Below are 21,261 nucleotides of genomic sequence, written 5' to 3' on the forward strand. Positions count from 1 at the left end.
TATATATATATAAGTATGCAGTATTCGCCGCCTTCGTTTGGATACTGGGAGTACACAATTCCATTACTTTTTAATTATAGGTACACTGACAAACAAACGAAGAAATGAGAATCAGGCGATGAGAGAAAGTAGCAGTCGCATAGGTGGATGAAAGGGACGTGGAGTGGGGATTAGAGGGACAGGATAGAAAACAAAAATAAGATACGACGGAAAGTGACGAGAAGATTGGAAGAGGGAGGGGGGTGGGGGGGGCACCAATTTTTCAAAAGGTTTCTCTCTTACAGTCCTACGGATCGCTTTAAAAAAACAAAACGAAACAAAAGGAACAAAACTGCAAGGGTATTAGTTTTCGTTTTTTGTTATTCACTCTCCTCCTGTACTCGCGCGTAAAAAACATGAGAAATGATGTGCAAGATGAACGTTTCGCAGAGGATAGCTGCGCGGGAGGTGGGTGCAATTGACTGAGAAATCTCGAAGCCCGCGAAAAGAGAATCATGAAAGAGAGAGTTTTCGATCGATTATACCTAACGTCGTAAAATTTCTACGTTTACTCTAGGCGAGAAAAAAAAAAAGAATCACAGGAAAACATTTCTATCCGTACAAGGATTACGAAAAGTTCGGAGGTTCCAAGAGTACTCGAAGACGTAAAAAGTCTAGAAATCTTCCGAATACTGGGACGCTCACTCGGTCGGCGTACTTTAGAGCCAAGCAACTAGATATCACAACGATACTACCATAATTTACCGAATCACAAACAGACGTGGCTGAGAAGCAACGTCGGTCGAACCTTTGGATTCCTTCTACACCCGTGAATCGCGTTCTTCAAATCGCGAGGCGACAAAGGACAAAACTTGGCCACCGATATACATACATATATATAAATTATAATTGTCACTTATGCACTCCGTCGACGGTCTTAGGCTAAAAACGGCACGACGCAAAATTCGTACTAACTCGTTCGACACTGATGACGGAGCGTTCAAATTGCTCGTTTTCGAGTGCGATCGGCTCGGTTGATACAGCTCGTATCTACAAACATACCTAAGGATATACGTGATCGCGTTAGGAAAACAAACAAACAAAAATTAATGTCGGGTACAACGTTCACCTGTACAGGGAGAGAACACTCGAATATATTCGTTGGGTTTGAAGATACGAAAAATATTGTTTGTCATATTTTTTTTTCTGTCAAAGTAACTATTTTCACAGTTGTTAAGGTCAAGGTTGCTCAAGTGGAACCTTACATAATTCTATTTATAATAAGATATAAGAAGATTAGCATTTGTTTAGACAATTCATCGACGTATATAATACAAGGTCATTGTAATAAATTGGAGATCGAAGTCAGTAGACCGAACAACGATACACACCTCGGTTGATAAGTAAGTGGACACTTCCGCAGTTTGATTAAATATCTAAAAAATGTTACGATTCTATGGATGGATATCACCTATGTTTCTGTGTTTCGTTTGTGTTGTATTCCTTATAATAGATAAATATATGTAAAATTTTATTACAAAAATTCGGGTTAATGGCCTCGATAACTCGAAAATAATGGAACTTGGACAAAATCATTCGTAGCTTCAAACCTAAAAAAAAAAAAAACACTCGGATGTTCTGTTTTCCGTGACTCACCCTGTATCATATAAGTAACGTCCTCGTTGGGTCCTTCGAATGAAAGATTCGGAAAGATTCGTAGGAGAAGCGACATAGAACGGCAGCCTAGGCACGACATATTTACACAAACCTCACACGCACTCTCGAACACGCACTCACACGCTTCGCTAAAATAAAGAATTGGGGAATTGAGGTGGGTAGGTGGGTGGGGGGGTGGGGGATTGGGGATTATGTATACGTATGTATATGCATAGACATAGTGCAGCGATATAGAGAAGGTAAGGAGAGGAGACGAGACTTGTAAAAGAATCGAAAAGGGAGAACATTGAAAAACAACGATTTCACTGTACACCGAGATCTTTTGGCCAACACGTTTTCACCGATCAACGCGACGACTATACCGGAAACGAATCGCTTTTTCTTTGCATCCTCGTTTTCTTTTCTCTTTTTCTTTTGGAAAGGCATCGATGTACAAGGGGCAAACTGTCGTAATGAAGAATGCTTTCGTTTCTGCACGACCGGTGCGCAAAAATTCTATTCATCGACAACGTCGGGATTGTCAAAAAACGGTCACCAAAGAAAGAGAGACACAGAGAGAGAAGAGACGTTTTCTTTTAACCTTTCAAAAATGTAACAAGCTCCCGTATAAAAAATAATTCTTTCGTGGTCGTTCTCTTAGATCAGGTGCAAACGCATCGACACCTTAAAAATAATACCGAGACTCTAGGAACTATCCGCCTTGCCATGGACCATGGACCAGTATCGAGGTGCCTGTCGTGTTAACTCGTCGGAAAGCATCTTGGTCGATCTTCCGATCCGTCCCTTCTGCTGCGCTCGTTATCAGGACGAAAACGTTCGTCCGTCGTATCCCAATGGGTGAGCCACCGCAGCACCAACACACCCCAAACAAGGCACTTTCAGTCTATCGAATGAGGAATCGTCGAGGACGGAACGACGACGAAGACGAAGACGACGATCGACGACCGTCGCGATCGAGAGTCCTTTGATGAGTAAAAAATAAAAAAAAAATAAAAACAACCGCCCACGAGTATCGCGTATCGTGCGAGAGGTCGAACGAGATCCTCGACATTCTCCGCGTCGTTGTTGCTCCCCGTCGAGCCGGAAGGTGGACTATGAACATCCACATCTTTCGACGACCATCCCTGGTAACCGCGAGAACACGATCTGGTACTCGTTGTCGAAGTATAGCATCGTGATCTCGGAGAGCTTCCTCGGGGCGCAACACGGGCCTGTGTTGTTGGGCGGTTCCGCCAGGCTAATGATGTGGGTATTTGGATAGGCCTGGAGAAAGGCCATTGGACAGTCGCCCGAACAGTAATTGGCGTCGTACCTGCGACAGAAAAATTGCAACGTGTCCTTTACGCGTTTGTTGGGTTGTAGAAAGGCGGTAGAACTTGGATAATCCAGCATCAATGGGAACCTCGCTGGTCCGATATCGGCCGTGCGATAACAGACGCACGAGACACGGTGCTGACTAGACAATGGTTCAGATAGATACAGAATTATCGTAGTTCTACTTTCGCTTCGATTCTGAATTAATCGCGGATTCGCTCCTTATACCCCAACCGCTACAACTCTGGAAAATGGCACTCGAATCGTAGCGATTATTGTGTACAAGATGTTCAACCACGAGTATGTTTTTTTCAGAGATGATTTTACAAGTAGAAATAAATTAGAATCACAGAGACACTTACTTTTTGGGCGCGATTATCCAATCCCAGCCAAACTTCTCAAAGTCTACGGTGAGCTTGTATCGACAGCACCTGGTCTCTTGGCTGGCCTCGTCGCAATTAAGTCCTACGTTTCTTTTGATCCTCGCCCCCCTTCTGGAGTCGAGCTCCTGCGTTTGCACCTCGAGGTACGGCGCATATTCCGCCCCTGGACTCGTCTCGACTAACTTAGAATTCCTACGATGATTTCCACCGGGTCCGGAGATCTTCAAGGCCACACCCAAATTGTCCCTCGGGTGCTTGAACCATTCGGCCACCATTCTTCTCAGCTCGATCGTCACCCAGCCACCCCGTCTACCGATCGGTCGAGGGTGTTTGGTGGTCAACGCGGGTCCCAGCAACGGACTACCAGTCTCTGTGACACCGCGAAGAATCCTTTGCAACGTGATCGTCACTGGACCGTCTTCGTAACTATCCAAGCCCTCCGCATCCCCCGGATCGTCCAGCTCTGCGCCACCCTGGCCCGTACCCCATATCCAGAGGGATAGCTCCGCCCTAGTCACGCGATGCTGGACCACTTTGTCGGAGAATTTGAAGTAGAGAACGTCGAGGCTGCCCTTTGAGTGCCTCAGCCTCTGATCTGCAACCAACAGAGACGTGAATTCGTTGAAGTTGGCATACTCATACGAAAATCAACATTCAGCCAAATAATTCTAAATATTAAACTATCGACTAATTTAACAATAAGTTAAATTCGTTTAAGTTCACTCTCGACTCCCCCATTATTAAGATACTCGAAGCCTCGTTTAACTCTAATCTCTCGCGAGGCAAGAATCTTTTCTTATCGACGAAGCTTAAAACAACGAAACCGATGGATAAACCCCAAACGAAATCGAGAAGCTCGGCCAGATAGCTGGACGAGTAAAAATCTCGTGGGATCGACAACGGAGAAGAGAGTCTCCACGATCGCTCCACCGCCGCGGCGCGGCGCGGCGGCGGCGGCGGCGGCGGCGTCTTCGTGCTCCGCGATTGGCAATAAATCAAGAACAACCGGAGAGAAGTAGCCGTCGAGTTTCTTGCTGACCGAGAGAACCACAAAGACGTCGGTTGGATCTGCTCTTGCGCGCACGTGCGTCCGACATTTACCCCGATCGACGACGAAGACGACGGCGATGGCCACCGTTCAACCCGACCTACGTCGTCGCGATCGACGATCGGCGCAGCAACAAGGAAACAGAGAAAAGAAACAGAGAGAGAGAGAGAGAGAGAGAGAGAGAGGTGGAAAAACAGCCAAGCAGATTTATATACGCGTAGCGAAGCACGTTAGCCCCGGCTCTATTCAGGCCATCGCCTCGCTGAGACCGCTTCCATGAAGGGTAAAGCCACCTTCAAATCGTACCGTTACGCGGACTACTACGTTTTTCCTCGGACGATCAATCAGCGGCCACCGCGGTGCCTCGTTCGATCGATTGACCTCCGGGGATCGCGACTTTGTCCGCCTCTTCTAAACTCGAAACGCGTCCCGGTATTCGACTGGATTCAACGACTTCTTCGAACTCGTCGGGACCGCCACGGTGCCTTTTCCAGCGACCAAATGTCGCGCGACTATTTTTTTCTCCCGACCACGAGGTTTTTCGCGGAAGGCAACCATGCCATAACTGATAGCAAAAGACACAGGAGCGATTTACCCGCGGTGAACGTCAAGGATAGGATGCTCGCGAGACAGCAACCTCGTTCGGCATACGCGCGGCGGCGTCGGCTAATTGCTCACGATCCCCGAACTGAAAGCTCGTTTAATTATTACGTTACACCCCGTCACACCGTCAATGTAACGCTTCGAAATCAAGCGTAGGTCTCGTTATCAATGTCACTGTCATACTTGCTACCTGCCAACCGCGTGCACGTCTTATTTCCGTCGACGTCCCAAAGATAATTACTTATCGGAAGGTCTCCTATACCTATCGTGAGACACGTCGCTCGAATCCGAGGCGATTTCTGCTTCGATTCCTCGCGATCGGGGTAGATCCATGGAAATGAGCAATTACCCAGTCCTCGAATGATCCAAATCCCCTCGTTTAATTCAATTTATCGCGGCTAATTACGTCAAGTCCCGGAACGGAGCGGCGCGACGCGACGCGACGCGCGTCTTTCCACCGCGAGTCGAGCCGTTTTCTTTTTCTCCGAAATTCCACCGTCGACCAGTCACGTTCGCGTTAATTCATGGCATGCGCCAGCTCGCGGTCTACGTGGCTGTCGGTCGATAATCAATTTAAAGAAGACAAACTTAATCGAATTAACCGTTGCGCGCTTTGCCTTCGTGTTCGCTCGACTTCGCCGCCGGTTTTCCGCGATCTTCCCGCCAATTCACCGTAAAAGCTGCTTTGCCCGCTCGGTTATCGACGAAACGTGGAACGGAGTCGAAGAAACATGGACGATAAAGCTGACACAGGCCGATAGAAACGTTTGAGGCAACGCAGAGATGACCGCGCGCTATCGCGAACGAACGTGCACGCGACCGAGATACAGATTTGCATAATTCTTTCGTCAGGTCGACTCGCGATTATTGCGCGTGAGAAAAACGTGTGCGGCGACTGCTTTTTTTAAATTAGGTATTACGAGGATTGTTTTGTACGAATGTATATAACAAACTTTACCAACTCCTCAAACGTCCCTGCACCTCCCGAGTGCACTAAAAGTGGAGTCTTCAGTCGATATTCCGGCGCACATCAATCTTAATCCTAGAGCTAATTGCGGTTTACGCTCGTCGGTGTTCGCGCATCAATGTAGAGACGGTATTCGCGGGTGAAACCACAGATGACAAGACACACATGGGTTGAAAAACGTGGATAGAAAGAACGGCGAGACAGAAAGATGGCAACTTTATTTTCGTCCAGACGCGGCTACCGACCGTCTGGCGGGAGATCTTTGAAACCGCATTTAACCCTGCGACCAGGAAAACCACTGCATCTGGATTTAGCTAATGAAAGGAAAAAATGCGTGTCTGACTCGAGGCTATAAGGGAAGCCTATCTTGTCGACGGGCTGGAACGTTGTCATCGAAAATGATCGCGATTACAGTTGTCACGTCCTAATTGGATGTCGCGCTGCGACGAAATCGTCATCATCCAACCACTAATGCGATAATAAGGAAGCTAGGAACACATCCATATCGATGAGACATGGATTGGGGCAACGTCAAATTTCTCGCAGATGTTTGAAATTAGAACTAGTTGGATTTTTGAACGTGGCGAAATTCACAAATATTGATAATTTCCAAAATTTTAGATCTATGAGCTAACCGGCAGACGTAAATCGGGAAATAATACCTGGACAATATGGGCACCGTTGCGCGACCTATCGACAACAATTTAGCCGGCGCGGCGCGGCGCGCGACATCCACTTAGGACGTAACGAAAGACGGTCGAAACGCAAGCCTAGAGTGATTCACGGATCCTGTTGTCTCTCGGTGCATCTTTGTTCTCAGAATTCTGTCCTCTGACGCGTCTTCGGGGCGAACTTAGCCGGCTCGAAACACGTGGCGGCGAGAAGCGCGGATTTTAAATCCGGTGACGAGAGCAGACACAAATAAATGCGTAGAAGGAGCGCGACAGAGGAAGAAAGAGGCTGGCCGCGAACGAAAAAGAGATAAAAAAAGGCTCCTGTCGGAGGAGAGAAGAGAGAGACAATAAAGCTAAAGCACACCAAGTACATCGTGCTTCGCCGCGTAGAGATAAATATAGTTTTAGCGAACGGAGGTCACTCGCATTGCTCGACCATACGGTAGAAACGTTTTCTAGTTTCACGCCCATATGATTTTTCGAGCTTCGTATTTTGGGTGTTTGCTTCGTGGAATTGAATAATTAAAGGATACGAAGAGGGTTAAGTGACACTGCCCTTGAATCTAATATTTTTTCCCCAAGTGGCTCTAAAAATGAACGCATAGAGTTTGGAAAGTGTATTCGAGACTTTTTCGGAGATGAATTAATAATTGAACCGATTCGCTGTTACGATACTAAAAAAACAATGGTCTCGAGAACAATTTTACGGAGCAAATGTTTGATTTGGTAGTTGTTTCGAGCCTTGTAATGTTAAGTTAAACTTTTCTTTTGGAAATGTTATTGGAGGCCTGGAAATACTATAGTTGCAATCCGGGAGCCTACTAAATTTTAATCCGAGACTGGGCGTACTCGAAATTTCACGTTACTCCTACCCTGAAAAGGAGAGTCTAGAAATAACATATTCTCTTTATTACAAATATGTTCATGAATGACCATTAACACGTTCACTGCCAGGCTAATATTGCCTTTCAGCCAGACTTTAAGCCGTGTATTTATTTAAAAGTGTCCACGTACACCTTACAGACATTTCAACAGATTTGCAACATAACCGGTAAAAACGGCCGTGCATGTGTTGCTTCACCAAACTGGAAGTTCCCATTGCGACACGTGTCTCGATAATCGATGCTCGATCGAGCGCGTACGATTCGTTGGAAATTGGAAGGGTGAAGATGGAAACTCGCGCCGTACTTGGCGGCGAGCGAGGAATAAAAGGGAAAACGAAGACGGGAGGTCTCAGCGAGTGGAAATCATGGAAAACAACGGTGATACCGCGGTGTCGTGGCCCTGCCTATAAATAAATGAAGAAATAATTGATACGGGACGGACCCCCCGTTCCCTCGTCCCCTCGTCCCGTCCAACGTATCCTCGATTGCACTTTTCGCCGCTATCACACGGTTCTTTCACTCTTCGCCGCAGCAACGGCCGCTCTAAGGGCGACGACGTTTAAAAATATCGCGCGACAAATCGTCTACCAGTGGCACATGACACACGGCTAAACGCGTGTCCGACTAACACGTCGAAATTTAATACCGAAATCGCCGGGACACCGTGTACACCGGAGGTGTACACCTCTGTACGATCGTGGGTGTACCCGCGACGATTCAAAACTTGAACCACAGAAGGTAGGGAGAGCTGTACAAAACTGTATATCAGCACGCGACTGTACACCGTGCCTTTACTTCTGTTTCACGTTTCGCTATATATAGAGCTATTTGATTTTATTTATTTTTCGACTGATTTCAAAAGTCTATTAGTGCGCCTTGAGCTTTTCTTTTGAACGCATCAAATTAAACAGAAGAGTGCATCAATAATCCATGCATTAATAATATATAATAATTAATAAGTAATATAATAATATGATAATTGTAATATTTACTTTTTGTTATGTTTAGTATATGCTCGTATTTCCCATATTCGGCTGTATAATAAATTCATAAAATCCGCAGTTTACTTATAATCTGACATCATCTGTATAATCAGAATATTAACGAATTCTTGCCGTTTGTATAAAGAAAGAAAGAAGGGCAACTCGAGGAATCCGCAGTGATCGATGAAACGGGAAGGGTCAGGCGAGAGATTCGAAGAAACGAAAGCAAGGTAGACTTGTCTATCCATTTTGTACGATCGCGAGGAGACATGGAGGGTAGAAGTTTGCGTGAGCCTAGCTGTACCTATACCTACCCACGAAGAGCGTTGAACCCCGAAATTAATGTTGTAATGCACTCCCGTATCTCCGTCTCGGCTCATCCCACCCTGTCCCGTCTCTCGTTCCGTCGAAACTCGCTCGATAACGTACCCTCTGACTTCGACTTGGGAATACTTAATTGCGCCAACAATCCTCAGCTCGGATACCTGCCGAGGTGAACGACCGATCGCGAATCTCTCACGCCAAGGACACGAATTTCTTTTTCGATTCAACGTCGTTTTTCTTTTTATTTCCTCTCTTTTTTCTTCGTTTCGCGATCAGTGAAACACACGGAAAACGCGAAATCGTGCGATCATCGACGACGAGGGGATCGAGCAGTCGCGTCGCAGGTAGGTAGTATCGATTCTCGACAGGGCGACGTCCGAATCCTAATGCAAACAAGATATACTCGTATGTATATCGAACGTCGAGATACTGACGTCTCTTTACAGTACTTAAACCTGAACGAGATAACGCGAGATTAGTAATCGTGAAAACGAAGAAACTGGAGAACCCGTGTTGGAAAGGTACGAGATCTTTCTCGATGAAACAAGTGCGATTAATAAAATATTGCAAGTAGATTATCTTCACCTTTTCATTGATGGATTGATCCAGTGGTGGGAAGAGAGTCTGCTAATTAAGTTTCTGATTTACTCTTTAAAAATTTCATTTGTGAATATATGCAAATGAAATTTTGTACGAAGAAGTAGAACATGTTGGAAAACGTGTCACACAGGTATAATACAAATTCTGATAATTAAACGGGAATAAGTTAGTAACAAAGTCTTTTAGTTTCAACACTATGACATTTGTTGATTTCGCAAAATTTTAGATACAGATTGGCAATATTTATTTTTTATTTGTTAATCCAACGAACGAGATATGTCAGATATTCATTGACGATGCTCCGAAGAAGATACGAGAGATATCAACACCACATTCGTACATTAAAACGTTGCTGCTACAATTGCAACATGATTGCGCATTAGTACCGTACATAGTAGCCACACTTTCGTCTCTCCGAAGCGCCATAATAATTCTTGCAGAACCAGTCGTGCAGTTGCATCGTAGATTTCCACTTCAACGTACATAATTACTCGCATGTTTTACATAAAGAGCTTGGTACCATCACGTAATTAGTAGACATGTAAAAACGAAGATTTACATGCAAGTAACGTAATAGATTTTGGGTTTCTTTAGATAACGGATTCTGGTCGGTTTAAAATTTCACTTTTTCAAATTCCATACAGCCTGTATCTTTAATATCAATTTTTTATTCTCATTTGTAAGAAACTGTGATCGCGGAAAATTCTACATGTTGTATGCACAGTGCACACTTAGCGTTGATTAATTTTGCATTCATACATAGTTTCTCAAAGTTGCGCGTGCGCTGCAACCTTCGAGGTAAATTACTCGATTCTCAACGATTCTACGAGCATCGAGTAGGTACGTTAATAATTACACTTTTTTGCAACTTTGTACGCTTCATACTTTATATGCTTCTCCGTTACTTTCTACGCATTTTCTACAACGTTTTTTCACTGTTTTCATTATATACACGATTAACGTGATCTGTCGTTGTTGTTACACATTTCAGTGTTATCGGTGTACATGCCAACTGTTTACAACTTTGCCACGAAACGTTTGAGCATGACAAAAGGATTCGATGCGAACACTTGTATAGAATTTCTATTAAAAAAAAAGTAATTTATACTTGGAAAAAATACATATCCTACAAATATAGTACTCTTTGAGCCAATCGTTTTTTTCCTTTAACATTTTTCTCCAAATTCACTCGTAACGTTATGATTTGCCACATGTACTTGACCCAGCCTGTACGCATTCTATGTGAAATCATCCTCCGAAATCGAGCCCTGAATCGAGCAATAGTTAACTCTACGTGTCGAACTCGATCCCATCGCTGTCCATTGGACGTGTGCGTCGTCGTCGAACGACTCGTTTCGCACGAAAGCTGAAACACCTCGGTTACGTGCGAGCTGCCAGTAAAACAGTTAGCGAAATTGGTTCTTGTGAGATATAGAAGCGGACGTTAATCGGCTGTGCAATCGATGATTAAGTTTAATTCGCCGAGGAAAAACATCCGTACCGCCGACAGCCAACGTCGCGCGGCGTATATCTACAAGCACTTATCGTATTTCCGGTACTCGTTCAGCGAAAGCGCGCTTTCCGCGTAAAGTCCGAGCTGAAAGGGTCCCAGTCGAGCCAAGAGTCCGTTTGGGCTACGTTCACGGCACACCACCGGACGTAAAAACTGCCGCCCTCGAGTAATTTGCATCGCGTGACGAAGCCGCCCTGCAATTGCGACTGCACTTGGACAGTATAACAGCGTAACTCGATAAAATTCGCATTTGGGTCACGCGTCTCCCTTCCTCTCCTTTCTTTTTCTCCGTCCGAAAGGGTCTACCGTACGCGCGTACCCCCGCGGTATTGTATAGCATCGCGTGCGTTCGCGAACAAGCGCCCCCTTCGAAACGGGCTAGGAAAAAGAGACAGAAAAACACGTAGGAACGCCTCTTCTTGCACCCCATCGTTCTCCAGCGCGTCCGTGCGTGTATGCGCCACGAAATAAACGTACTTGAGACAATTATCAGCGATAACGACGACGTCCATTTCCATTCGCGCAACGCTCGAGATCAAAGTGACTTCTTATCGAGGCGAATCGCGCGATCGAAGCTAAAAGAATTAAGAAAACTTTTAATATTCAGAGTAATTACAAGTCAACTATAGACAATATTAGTAATATAGTAAAAGATCTTTGGTTTGCTTTTCGTTCACATTTTCCACGAGTATCAGAGACAACATTCTCGCACGAGGAAGTGCGGGAAACTCGATGATGTCACCGAACGGGGGGAATAATATTCCCGGTGCGGCGCGGCGCGGCGCCCGAATCAGATGAGAATCATGCGTGAAGGTAGCTGTAACGCGATACGATCGATCTAATATTGTAGGTACACGTCCAACCAGCGATAATAGCCATCGAATTGTTATGTAACTCTAGTAGTCCTTAAATGCGTTCGCGTTGCAACGCAGCACCGATATTCGCGACTGTTAATACCTCCGAGAGAGCCAGGAACACGACAAACTGGTTTTCTGGATCGGCGCTACTGACCAGATCAATCAGATATACTACACACACGGATCTATCGACAGGGCGGTCGAACTAGATCATCGACAAAATATCTTCCACGATCGCGCACCGTTCTTTCTTGCGATCGCACTCTGGAGCACGTCCGTCATCCTCCCTTCGAAATGCAACTCATTGCAAAACTACGCGTATCGCGAAGCGATATTTGAAACGATATCGATATCGATTCAAATATCATCGCTAATTATCGATATTTATGCACGTATAACGAATGTAAAAATACAAGGATATATGTTATATGAAATGCACGTTATAGCGTTTAGAAGATGACATATACTTTAATTTATGTTTCTATTCTTCATTTGTGTGTATAAAAATATGAATTTGCATAAATGTCCGCAGCCTATTAATAACTAAACAGTGACAATCTCTGCATTTTAATATTGCATCGTCCCTACTATTAAATCGCATGTCGACGTAGAAACCTATTTTCCTCGTAATTATAACAAAAATTGATTCATTTCTTATCGAAATCCATTCAACTTTCATTTTTCTTTCACTTGCCAATTCAGGAGTGCCAAGCAGCAAATGCCTTGAAAAAGAAAATCGGAAAAAAACACGCAACTGCTATCGATAGCGATATACCATTAAGCTATTGACGTTCTTTCATTAAAATTTAACGACGATTCGTTCAATGATGTATTTTTAGCGGAAAAACGTTCAGCGTCATTGTCACCTGTACCATATACAAGAGAACAATTTCTGTCATGCTTTTTTCGAGTCTATACTCAGATGTGACTCCGTTTCGTTTTGTAGCACGCATTCCATGAACCAAGTGGAGGAAGAAGAAGAAATTCAGAGGAGAGAACAACAAGTATCGTGGAAGATGAGAATCACTGATGGCACGGCGCCTGTCTGCGAGTATGCTGACCGCAGTGCCACTATCTGCACTGTCATTATTCAACGGCTTGTATATCCATTACAGATTTATTAATTTCGCCAAGGCAGGTACACTCGAGACTACCTCGAAGAAGAAATAAAACGGCGGCGGCGGAGCCCCCGTTATCCGAACGGTTTATTGTATTACACGTAGAAATGAGTTCTGTGTCGAACTTAAATAATACCATTTGTTTCTAAACATAAATCGTAGAAATGTTCATTTTCCCTTGGTCAAAAATTCCAAATAAAATGTAGAAGCAATCCGTGTGTTTCATGGCTACGAAGATTGGTACTACTGTAACGTAACAGAATTACGAGTAAATATGTCTACTTAAACTAGAGTTATAAATGTACGAATGTAAATACACAGAATTCATTGGTACACCTGATACATTCCACCTCGCAAGAAAACGCTAGGAACCAACTCCAACTGCGTAAAAGTGTAAACGCGTCACAGTGTTAATTACCGAAACGAAATACGAGATAATTCGAAAGTTGGAAAGCGACTGAGAGCTGTGTAAAATTAGCGAGGATATACAGGGTGTCCGGTAACTGGTGATCCAAATAGGAATATGGTTACTCCGTGTAAGAAAATGAACTGAAAATGAAGAACATTTCGTGGTTTTTTCAGAAAAACGACTTTGAATTTCTTTGAATGCACATGCATCGCAGAGAGGAAGAATGAGTGATCATCGAAGAAATCACGAGTAGGGTTAGATCAGGACTTTTAAGTTAGGAAGGCTGACCAAAAATTACTCGATATCAATTTTATTCTCTTGTGGTAACATGTTATTAACTTGAGATTTCTTCTCTCTGAAATACTCGTCTGGCTTGATTCGATGGATTTCGCTTGATTGTCAGATTTCAAACAGCGAAATAGCCAACATTTAGATCTATTTTTAAGCTGGTGACACATCAAGCGTAGATTAATAAAATAACCTGTTTAAGGAATGGACGTTGTGTATCGAATGGGAATGGTGTACTCGATAAAAATCTATCTAAAGTCTCCTACCAACAAATTTTATTCTATACTTTCGGTTCATTCTTTCGCGTTAAATAACCATATCGCTATCCCTTAGCTACCAGTTATGGAACAGCCTACTTACAGAATCAGAAAAGCCTACAGAAAAAGCTACGATTACTAAAACGATATAAGGAATTTCTGTATTATGAATCTTCCCAGAATTATATACACTGTTTATACGTATCGCTTTCATTTCGTAACTGATATCTGTACTGTGTTTCCTGAAATATAGAGCGATCAACGTCAGAAATCTATTCCCTTGTGCCAACTGTCATGCCTCCTTACCAGCGCTGATAATGGACGTGCCAGTATAGATGAAATTATAGCCGAAAATACGTAAAAGCAGCGATCACTTTTAACGATCGATCATACAAGGCTCGTATACTCGCAAAGTCCAGCAAGTCCACTATCCAGTGTATCTATTTTTGAAGCAGTGTTTCTACTCACCCCAATTTGCTGGCCGATCAGAAACAGCATTTTACTTTTTAATGATTGTTGTTTGGTTAAGCAGGTTGGTTGTCCAAATATTTAATAATAGCGATCAAGGGTACGGTAAAACCCACAATTTCTGCAATGTTTCAGTATTTTTCCGTACAAGATAAGAATGGTGGCATTTTACGATACCATCTCAATTCTTGCAAATTTTCAAGTTCAATCAAATACATGAATAAATACAAAATATCACGGATCAATGTCAGCGATAACCAGCTACGAAAAATTACGCAGACGTTCATCAGCGGCGGCAAATGCATGACGCGAACGACACCATTACGCAGATGCTTACCTTCTAAAATGAACAGAAAAATAGTACGATTAGGCGAGCAAACGACGCTGACAACAACTAACCGAACAACTGATTATTATTATGTAGCGAGACTTGAAACGACACGACGAGGTCCGCCCACGATAAGGACGAGGTCGAATAACAAACGGTAGATACGATAGTCGTGACTAAACCACACCGAAACGACCAGCCACGGTCCCGTCCAAAATTATGGGAGTTCTAACAGCAGCCTGTCACCTCCAGAGACAGCTTTAACGCGATAATGAGCGATGGGCCTGACCTAGGCTGTGCACTGGCCGTGACCTTCGAAGCGGATCGAGGCCGGTTCGTCGTTCGTGTGTACTTGGAAATTCGTGTGTATACACGTAGTGTCGCGTGATTCGAGGTCCGACCGAGGAGAGAACGATTCCTCGTCCAAAAATACACCCGAAAACACAGCATAACGATTTTCTCCTGCGAGAATTTCTTTCCAAAAATCTCGACTATGAAACAAGATGCTTATTAAAGTATCTATTTTGATGTGCAATTGATATTCAAATGACACGTTCAACTCATTTTACAATCAAAATAAATATGAATTTAACGAGGAATTTTTCGCGTTAATATGTGATATACGTATATATGTGCTACGAGTGTCACGAAAAAGTGGAATCACCCTCTCTTTCTGTAATTTTTTTACTAAATATAAACTACTATTTACTATTCCACGTTATGCTGAACTTTCCCATTTTATTTAAAGTTTTTCATTCGTGTGGCAATAGTACATATTAACTAACGCTAAAAGTACAATAAGTAGAATCAGTAAACATATACAATTGAAAAGGTGTTAGCAAGTTGACACTGTTCTTCTGTTCGTTTTATAATCGTGTGCCTGGCTCAAAGAGTTATCTCGTCAGCCTATGAGAACGTGTGCTTGGTAAATCTAGTGTTAATGTGGCGTAAAACCCCTCGAAAGACGACTAAACTTTGTTCATCCAATTGGCATTTCTTCTGCGACTACGTGCTCGTCGATTCAACGATAATCGAAAGTTGAGGATTCGACAGAAACAATAGCAAACGGTTGGTGGTTTTATACGATACAACGATACAAGCTCGTGCACCGAACGCGTATACGCGTCGAGAGCGAGGCGATCGACCGGCGCGGTGCGGCGCGGCGCGGCGCGGCGGCGTCCGGGAGGCAAAGATCGATCGATCTCTCGAGGACGACGGACAAAAAATCGACGGTCGTTTCAACGAAGGAGAGATCGGGATAGGGGAGGAGGGAAAAATACGGAGAAAGGACGAGAGGAATTCGTGAAAAGAGACTACACCGAGCCCGAAAGAAAACGGACGCGTGAGGGGAGGGAAAAAGGAAGGCGTCGAGGTAAAAACTGACGAGCGAAAAGAGAACGAAAGAGTGGAAAAGATCGCTGGCTCGATGGCACAGTATAAAAAACGAAAATTAGGTGAACAGAAGAGGAATGTCGATGTCCGCGAGAGGCAACGAAAGAAAAAAAGAGACGCGAGTCGAAAGATAGGGAAGACTCGAACAGCCAGAAGCAGAGATACTAGATAGGTAGACAGAAGGCAAGCGAACGAAAGAGAAAGAGAGAAAGAGAGCAGGAATTGGCAAGCTATGCACGCATATGGAGAAAGCAGAGTATAGAAAAGGTAGGCGGCCGAAAAGATGGGAGGAAAATGAGAGGGAAAAAAATTGGCGCGAGCGAAATACCAAGAGATCTTCCTGCAACGGGTTTAGAGTTTTAGAGGCGTTCGAAGAGCGATATAGGTCGCCCAAGGCGATAACCCTGAACGAATTTGATGCTTGTTCGCCTTTCGTCCCGTTCCCTTCGTGTTACCACGATTCCCTCCTGTTCTTTGCTTTACAGATTTCGACACCGGTGCTTGGTACCTTGCGAACGGAGCCGCACGCTTCTCGCGATTTACTATGAGACACTCGTCGGATGATAAACGCCGACCTTGCTATCGGCTGTTTATTTTTATTTGCATCTTTTCAGCTAATCTAACCGATAACGAGATCACAGACGGAACTTTCGAAACTCAAACACATTTAACCCGTAATTATTGCTCCCAGATATACTTGAACAATTAATTGATCCCACAAGAGAATAGTATGCGTACACTGTCAAGTATGACTATGGAACCACTATAATAAATAATGATTATTCAAAATAACTACTCGTTCATCAGCCAAAGATCGCCGCGGGTTTACCGACAATGGCCGTGCAATTACGCGATGGTACAAAAGCTCACGAAAGTCACGACACGCTTGTAACTTATCCGTCCACTTGTAATCACACGATGCGAGACACCTTAGAGAATATAGCGTAAAATAGGCCCGTCATGTACACCGTGCGTGTCCTGTCAAGCAACGATCGCGGATAAATCGGTTATTAAATATAACATCGGTCGGAAATCATCGGGCTCTCATCCGACCGTACGATCGGATCCTCGGCTGTTTTCAAGGGAAGCCCCTGATTTCTTTCGAGCGACCAGAGGGGGTTAATCACAGGTTACAAGCTCCAACGACGCCACTATTACTCCCGGTTCACGTCGAAAACTCTCAAGACAATCACGCCTTTAGGGTGTATTCCTCTTTTTCTGAGTTATAAAATAGATTTTTTTTGTTTGTTAGTATTCTTATTCCTTGTGGGTCCTTTAACATACGAGTATTTCTTACCGATTATATCAAAGTACCGCTATTTTGTCAATTTCCTTTCGATTCTTTTTTCTTTAAGACGGCTATAATCATATTTATAATGAATAACACGAAATCAATCTCTATCGGTCGAGACCATAAGGACAGACTCGATTGACGTTAACAAATTTGACCTTATTACGTCGAGTGTAGGTGCCCGTTCTGAAAAGAGGACGCCACACGCTGATTGGTTAATAAATTCCAAAATATCTAGTTTTTAATGGACTACACTAGAACCCCCAAGGACCCTAACAACTGCATACATACGTTCCCGTCTCTCACTCATCCTGCAGCCTTCCAGCTATCGGCATCGTGTCGTTATACAATTCCGTGGCACGGAACCGAAATGGAAAGTGAGTGTATTATTAACCGGGTGTCCAAAGTGCGGACCAATTAAGAGAACGATCGCCGCAAATTACGGAACGATTAACCGCGAAGCGAGGCGGCTCGCCTCGCGGACACCCCGTTCAATATTATACATGTATAAAGCAATTTTGCCTGGCGGGGAGCTATGGAGATTCAATAAGGCCCATTATCGCATCGCGAGTAGCCCTCGAAGCCTGAAGGCGAGATCGAATTTCAAATCGATGCCGGTTGCTCAAGAACCCCGCCACGAAGGAGCGAGGAAGCCCGGAATATTTTTCTGTCCAACGAAAGGGTTCGATCGGGGGAATTTAGAACGAACGCCACTCTAGACGCACCCTACACTGTCCTGTCCTATCCTATCCGTGCCTCATCTTTTCGCGAAACCGAAACAAATTTAACCTCCTGAGAAACGAATTTCAGATGGACTCTGATTTGCTTTAATCGAATCGACACGTAAGCCGGACCCATCTTTATCTGTAAATCACTTTTAACATACAATCTCGCTTTAATATTCTATAGTTTTTATAATCTTGACAGCTATTATGGTCGTAAATAACGATAAGTTTGATGTAAAAGGAAATGTACACATATGTGAGTCGTTCATTGCACGAATCGATTAACTTCGTAAAAGAAAAAGTCGAGAAATGCGACGAAATAGAAAATGTTACGACCAACCAAGTGCTTTGACAATTAAAATTTGTTAAAAATGTGGAGTTAATCGATTCTTGCAGTAAACGACTCCTGTGTCGATATCTTTAAAGAGATTGAACAAAAACTCAAATCTTCTTGCACAGCTATTAGACGCATCCTACCCTATCCTATTTTATCCGCGAGTTATGTAAAAACTTTGCTTCGCCGCTCGATGGAGGAAGTATTCGCTGGTCGAGTGCGTTTCAATTTAAACTACAATGTTGCAAATTGCAGTTACACGACATCGCAGATAAATCGCCGGGTTGGGAAGGTTAATTCGGTTGATGCTGCCAAGGAAAAACACGGCAGCTGCCGCGTACGATGATTCGTCGTATCGTAATTTGTTATCTCCAAACGTACTTACAAATCGAAAAACATCGTTTTTCTGTTTAATTTGTTTCTGCGAAATTTTACTAATCGCTCGCATCGCGATAATTTTCACCGTCGAGCAAAATCTCGATAAGTAGAAGGTAAACGAACATCCGCGGTACGATTGTTTACTTCGTTAATCTAAACCAGCATTTCCGAGGAATTGCACGTACGACGATTCGACAAGTATTATTCTATTTGCAAAGGTTGTACCGTGCATCAAGGTATCACGGTTTGTTCCGAAAGAGTACAAACAACGATTTCCTGAAAGAAAGACGAAGAAGAGAAAGAATCGTAGACTTACGTGGTTGTGCCAAGGCGAATACGCTCTCCGTCTTGGCGGAGTACTCGTCGATCTCCTCGTGGTGCGTGATGCCAGGCTCTAGAGATTGCGGTTGATCGGCCTGCATCCCGTACATGTCCATCAACTTGGAGATTGGCGGGATTCTCGGCAGAGCTCTGCCCGTCATGTTCGGCGCTTGCTTCAAGCCCAGTTTATTAAGAATTTGTTCCTTGATGGCCTCGAGACTGAGGGCTCTGATCTCCTCGTGCATCCTGCAAGCGTTACAGGTGCTACCAGCCATCGCCAGGTATCTGACATGGGCTCTCTCGATGCCAGGAACGTCGAAGGCACCGAGGAGGACCAGTGAGAGCAGTAGCAGCGCCCTCCTGACCATCTTGCTCAAGGTCACCCTTAGTCAGATCAGTTACGATCGGCCTTCTTCGGGAACGATCAGATGCTCGACTTCATGCTTGCACCTTGCCGATTCCTGCACTGTTCCTTCCCTGACTGAGATAGCTACCCGGCCGCAGCTACTATCTTCTTTTTTATCTCGCGTAGATTAGGGGCTCCTCGACTGCTTCGGTTGCCTTAGCTTCCTCTTCTTCTTCTTCTTCTTCTTCTTCTTCTTCTTCTTCTTCTTCTTCCTCCTCCTCCTCCTCCGCCACCTCCTCCTCCTCCTCCTCCTCCTCCTCCTCCAGCTCCTCCTCTTCCGCTATTCGCTTCTTTTTACGCCGCTTATCCCGCGATACTACCTTCTTGATTTTACGAAATCCTAAGGTACCCTCGCCGAGAAGCTTCCGTCTGCAGAGAACGCGCAGCTCGTCACCGTGTCCAGGAGCCGGTACATCACCCGGAGTAGGCGACCAGCCTCGATCACGATCGCGATCTACGCGATCCAGTTTCGCTTCCTTCCTTGCCGCCCTCCCGTATTCACGAATCGGACCAAGGACTCGACCAGAAAACGAACCGTTAGGAAAAGTCCCGTGAAAATATCCCGACGTCTACTGTGCGTGGCAACGATGGAAACGTATGCTCGAGACAAGAGTGAGTCCACTGTTCGGTCCACTGCCTTCGTTTACCCTGCTCACCACGAAAAAATCATTTAGCATAGTCACTCACTAGAAGCACAGAAGGACATCCCGAAGATCACATTGCACTTGGGGGGCGATGCTCTCTCGCTCGCCGTTTCTCGAGATTTATCTGTATGTCTTTTTTCGGTGTCCTTCTCAAAACGAAACGGTCCGGTGAACCCTCGTAACCTCCGATTCCAGCGCGAACTTTAATCTCGGCACGCGCGCGCTCGTGATACACTATTTACCGGTACACCGTGCGTCTCCCTAAACGTATCCTGGTGACGTATCATGGCACCGGTGCAAGGTGGTATCGCGTCGATCTCCGTTTCCTTTATACTTGTATATGGTTAACCTCCCCACCTTGCCAATGTATCGAGTTCTCGGGGTGGTCCTTCCCCGTAAGGTGTATCTTCCTTTTTCTTCCCGCTCCGAGTGCTAACAATTACTTCCGGCAGACCGGGTTCTCCGGGTCCCCAAGCTCGGTCCGGTGCGAACCCTTCGAAGGTCGCTAAATTGGCGAAAGACGGCAAACCAAGAACAAACGGATCCCCGGAAGGAAAAGAAGAATCACACAGGTGATGGTCCGCGAGGAAGGAGAAGACAGCGCAGAGGAGAAGAAAGGACTCGCGTGGCAGTGGCAGACAGCTGGCGAAGCGTGCCGTGCCGGTGAAACCCGATGGATCCTAAGAGCTTGCTGGCTTGTCAAGCACTGAGTCAGGAGGCGCGCGTTCTCACCGCATATATGTCGAGGCGGAGGCCTCCTCCTCTTCGTCTTCTTCTTTATTCTTCTCTCTCTCGGTCCTTCGCTCTAGCTTCGTCTCCCTCCTCCTCGCGGACGTTCGACGTCTCTTTCTCCGTCTCTTCTCTCCTGTAGTATCTTACGTATTCGCGTGTAAGTGCCGACATATACCTACTTACACCCGCCTGCACCCATTGCCGACGACTAGCTCCCTCCACCTCCACCTCCACCTCCACCTCCACCTCCACCTCCACCTCCACCTCCACCTCCACCTCCACCTCCACCTCCACCTCCACCTCCACCTCCACCTCCACCTCCACCTCCACCTCCACCTCCACCTCCACCTCCACCTCCACCTCC

At 44.9% G+C, this 21,261-nt stretch overlaps 1 protein-coding gene across 1 annotated transcript; it reads right to left on the reverse strand.

Annotated features, from left to right (window-relative positions):
• Positions 1-1,834: 1,834 nt before the first annotated feature.
• LOC128892256 (growth/differentiation factor 8) lies at positions 1,835-19,704 on the reverse strand. The gene is made up of 3 exons (XM_054152538.1): positions 19,111-19,704; positions 3,333-3,948; positions 1,835-2,968 (listed from the first exon to the last, which is right to left on the reverse strand). Exons 1-3 carry the CDS (start codon positions 19,481-19,483, stop codon positions 2,749-2,751), a joined length of 1,209 nt encoding a protein of 402 aa, XP_054008513.1. The 5' UTR covers positions 19,484-19,704; the 3' UTR covers positions 1,835-2,748.
• Positions 19,705-21,261: the final 1,557 nt, after the last annotated feature.

This window comes from Hylaeus anthracinus, unplaced genomic scaffold, assembly GCF_026225885.1.
Source record: "Hylaeus anthracinus isolate JK02 unplaced genomic scaffold, UHH_iyHylAnth1.0_haploid 12002, whole genome shotgun sequence".
NCBI classification, from domain to species: Eukaryota; Metazoa; Arthropoda; class Insecta; order Hymenoptera; family Colletidae; genus Hylaeus; species Hylaeus anthracinus.

Coding starts and splice junctions, on each gene's coding strand:
- LOC128892256 (XM_054152538.1), bottom strand. CDS start 19,483: ATGGTCAGGAGGGCGCTGCTACTGCTCTCACTGGTCCTCCTCGGTGCC. Junction 3,949..19,110: donor ATTCGCCTTGGCACAACCAC/GTAAGTCTACGA, acceptor TGTTGGTTGCAG/ATCAGAGGCTGAGGCACTCA. Junction 2,969..3,332: donor TGGATAATCGCGCCCAAAAA/GTAAGTGTCTCT, acceptor TTTCTGTCGCAG/GTACGACGCCAATTACTGTT.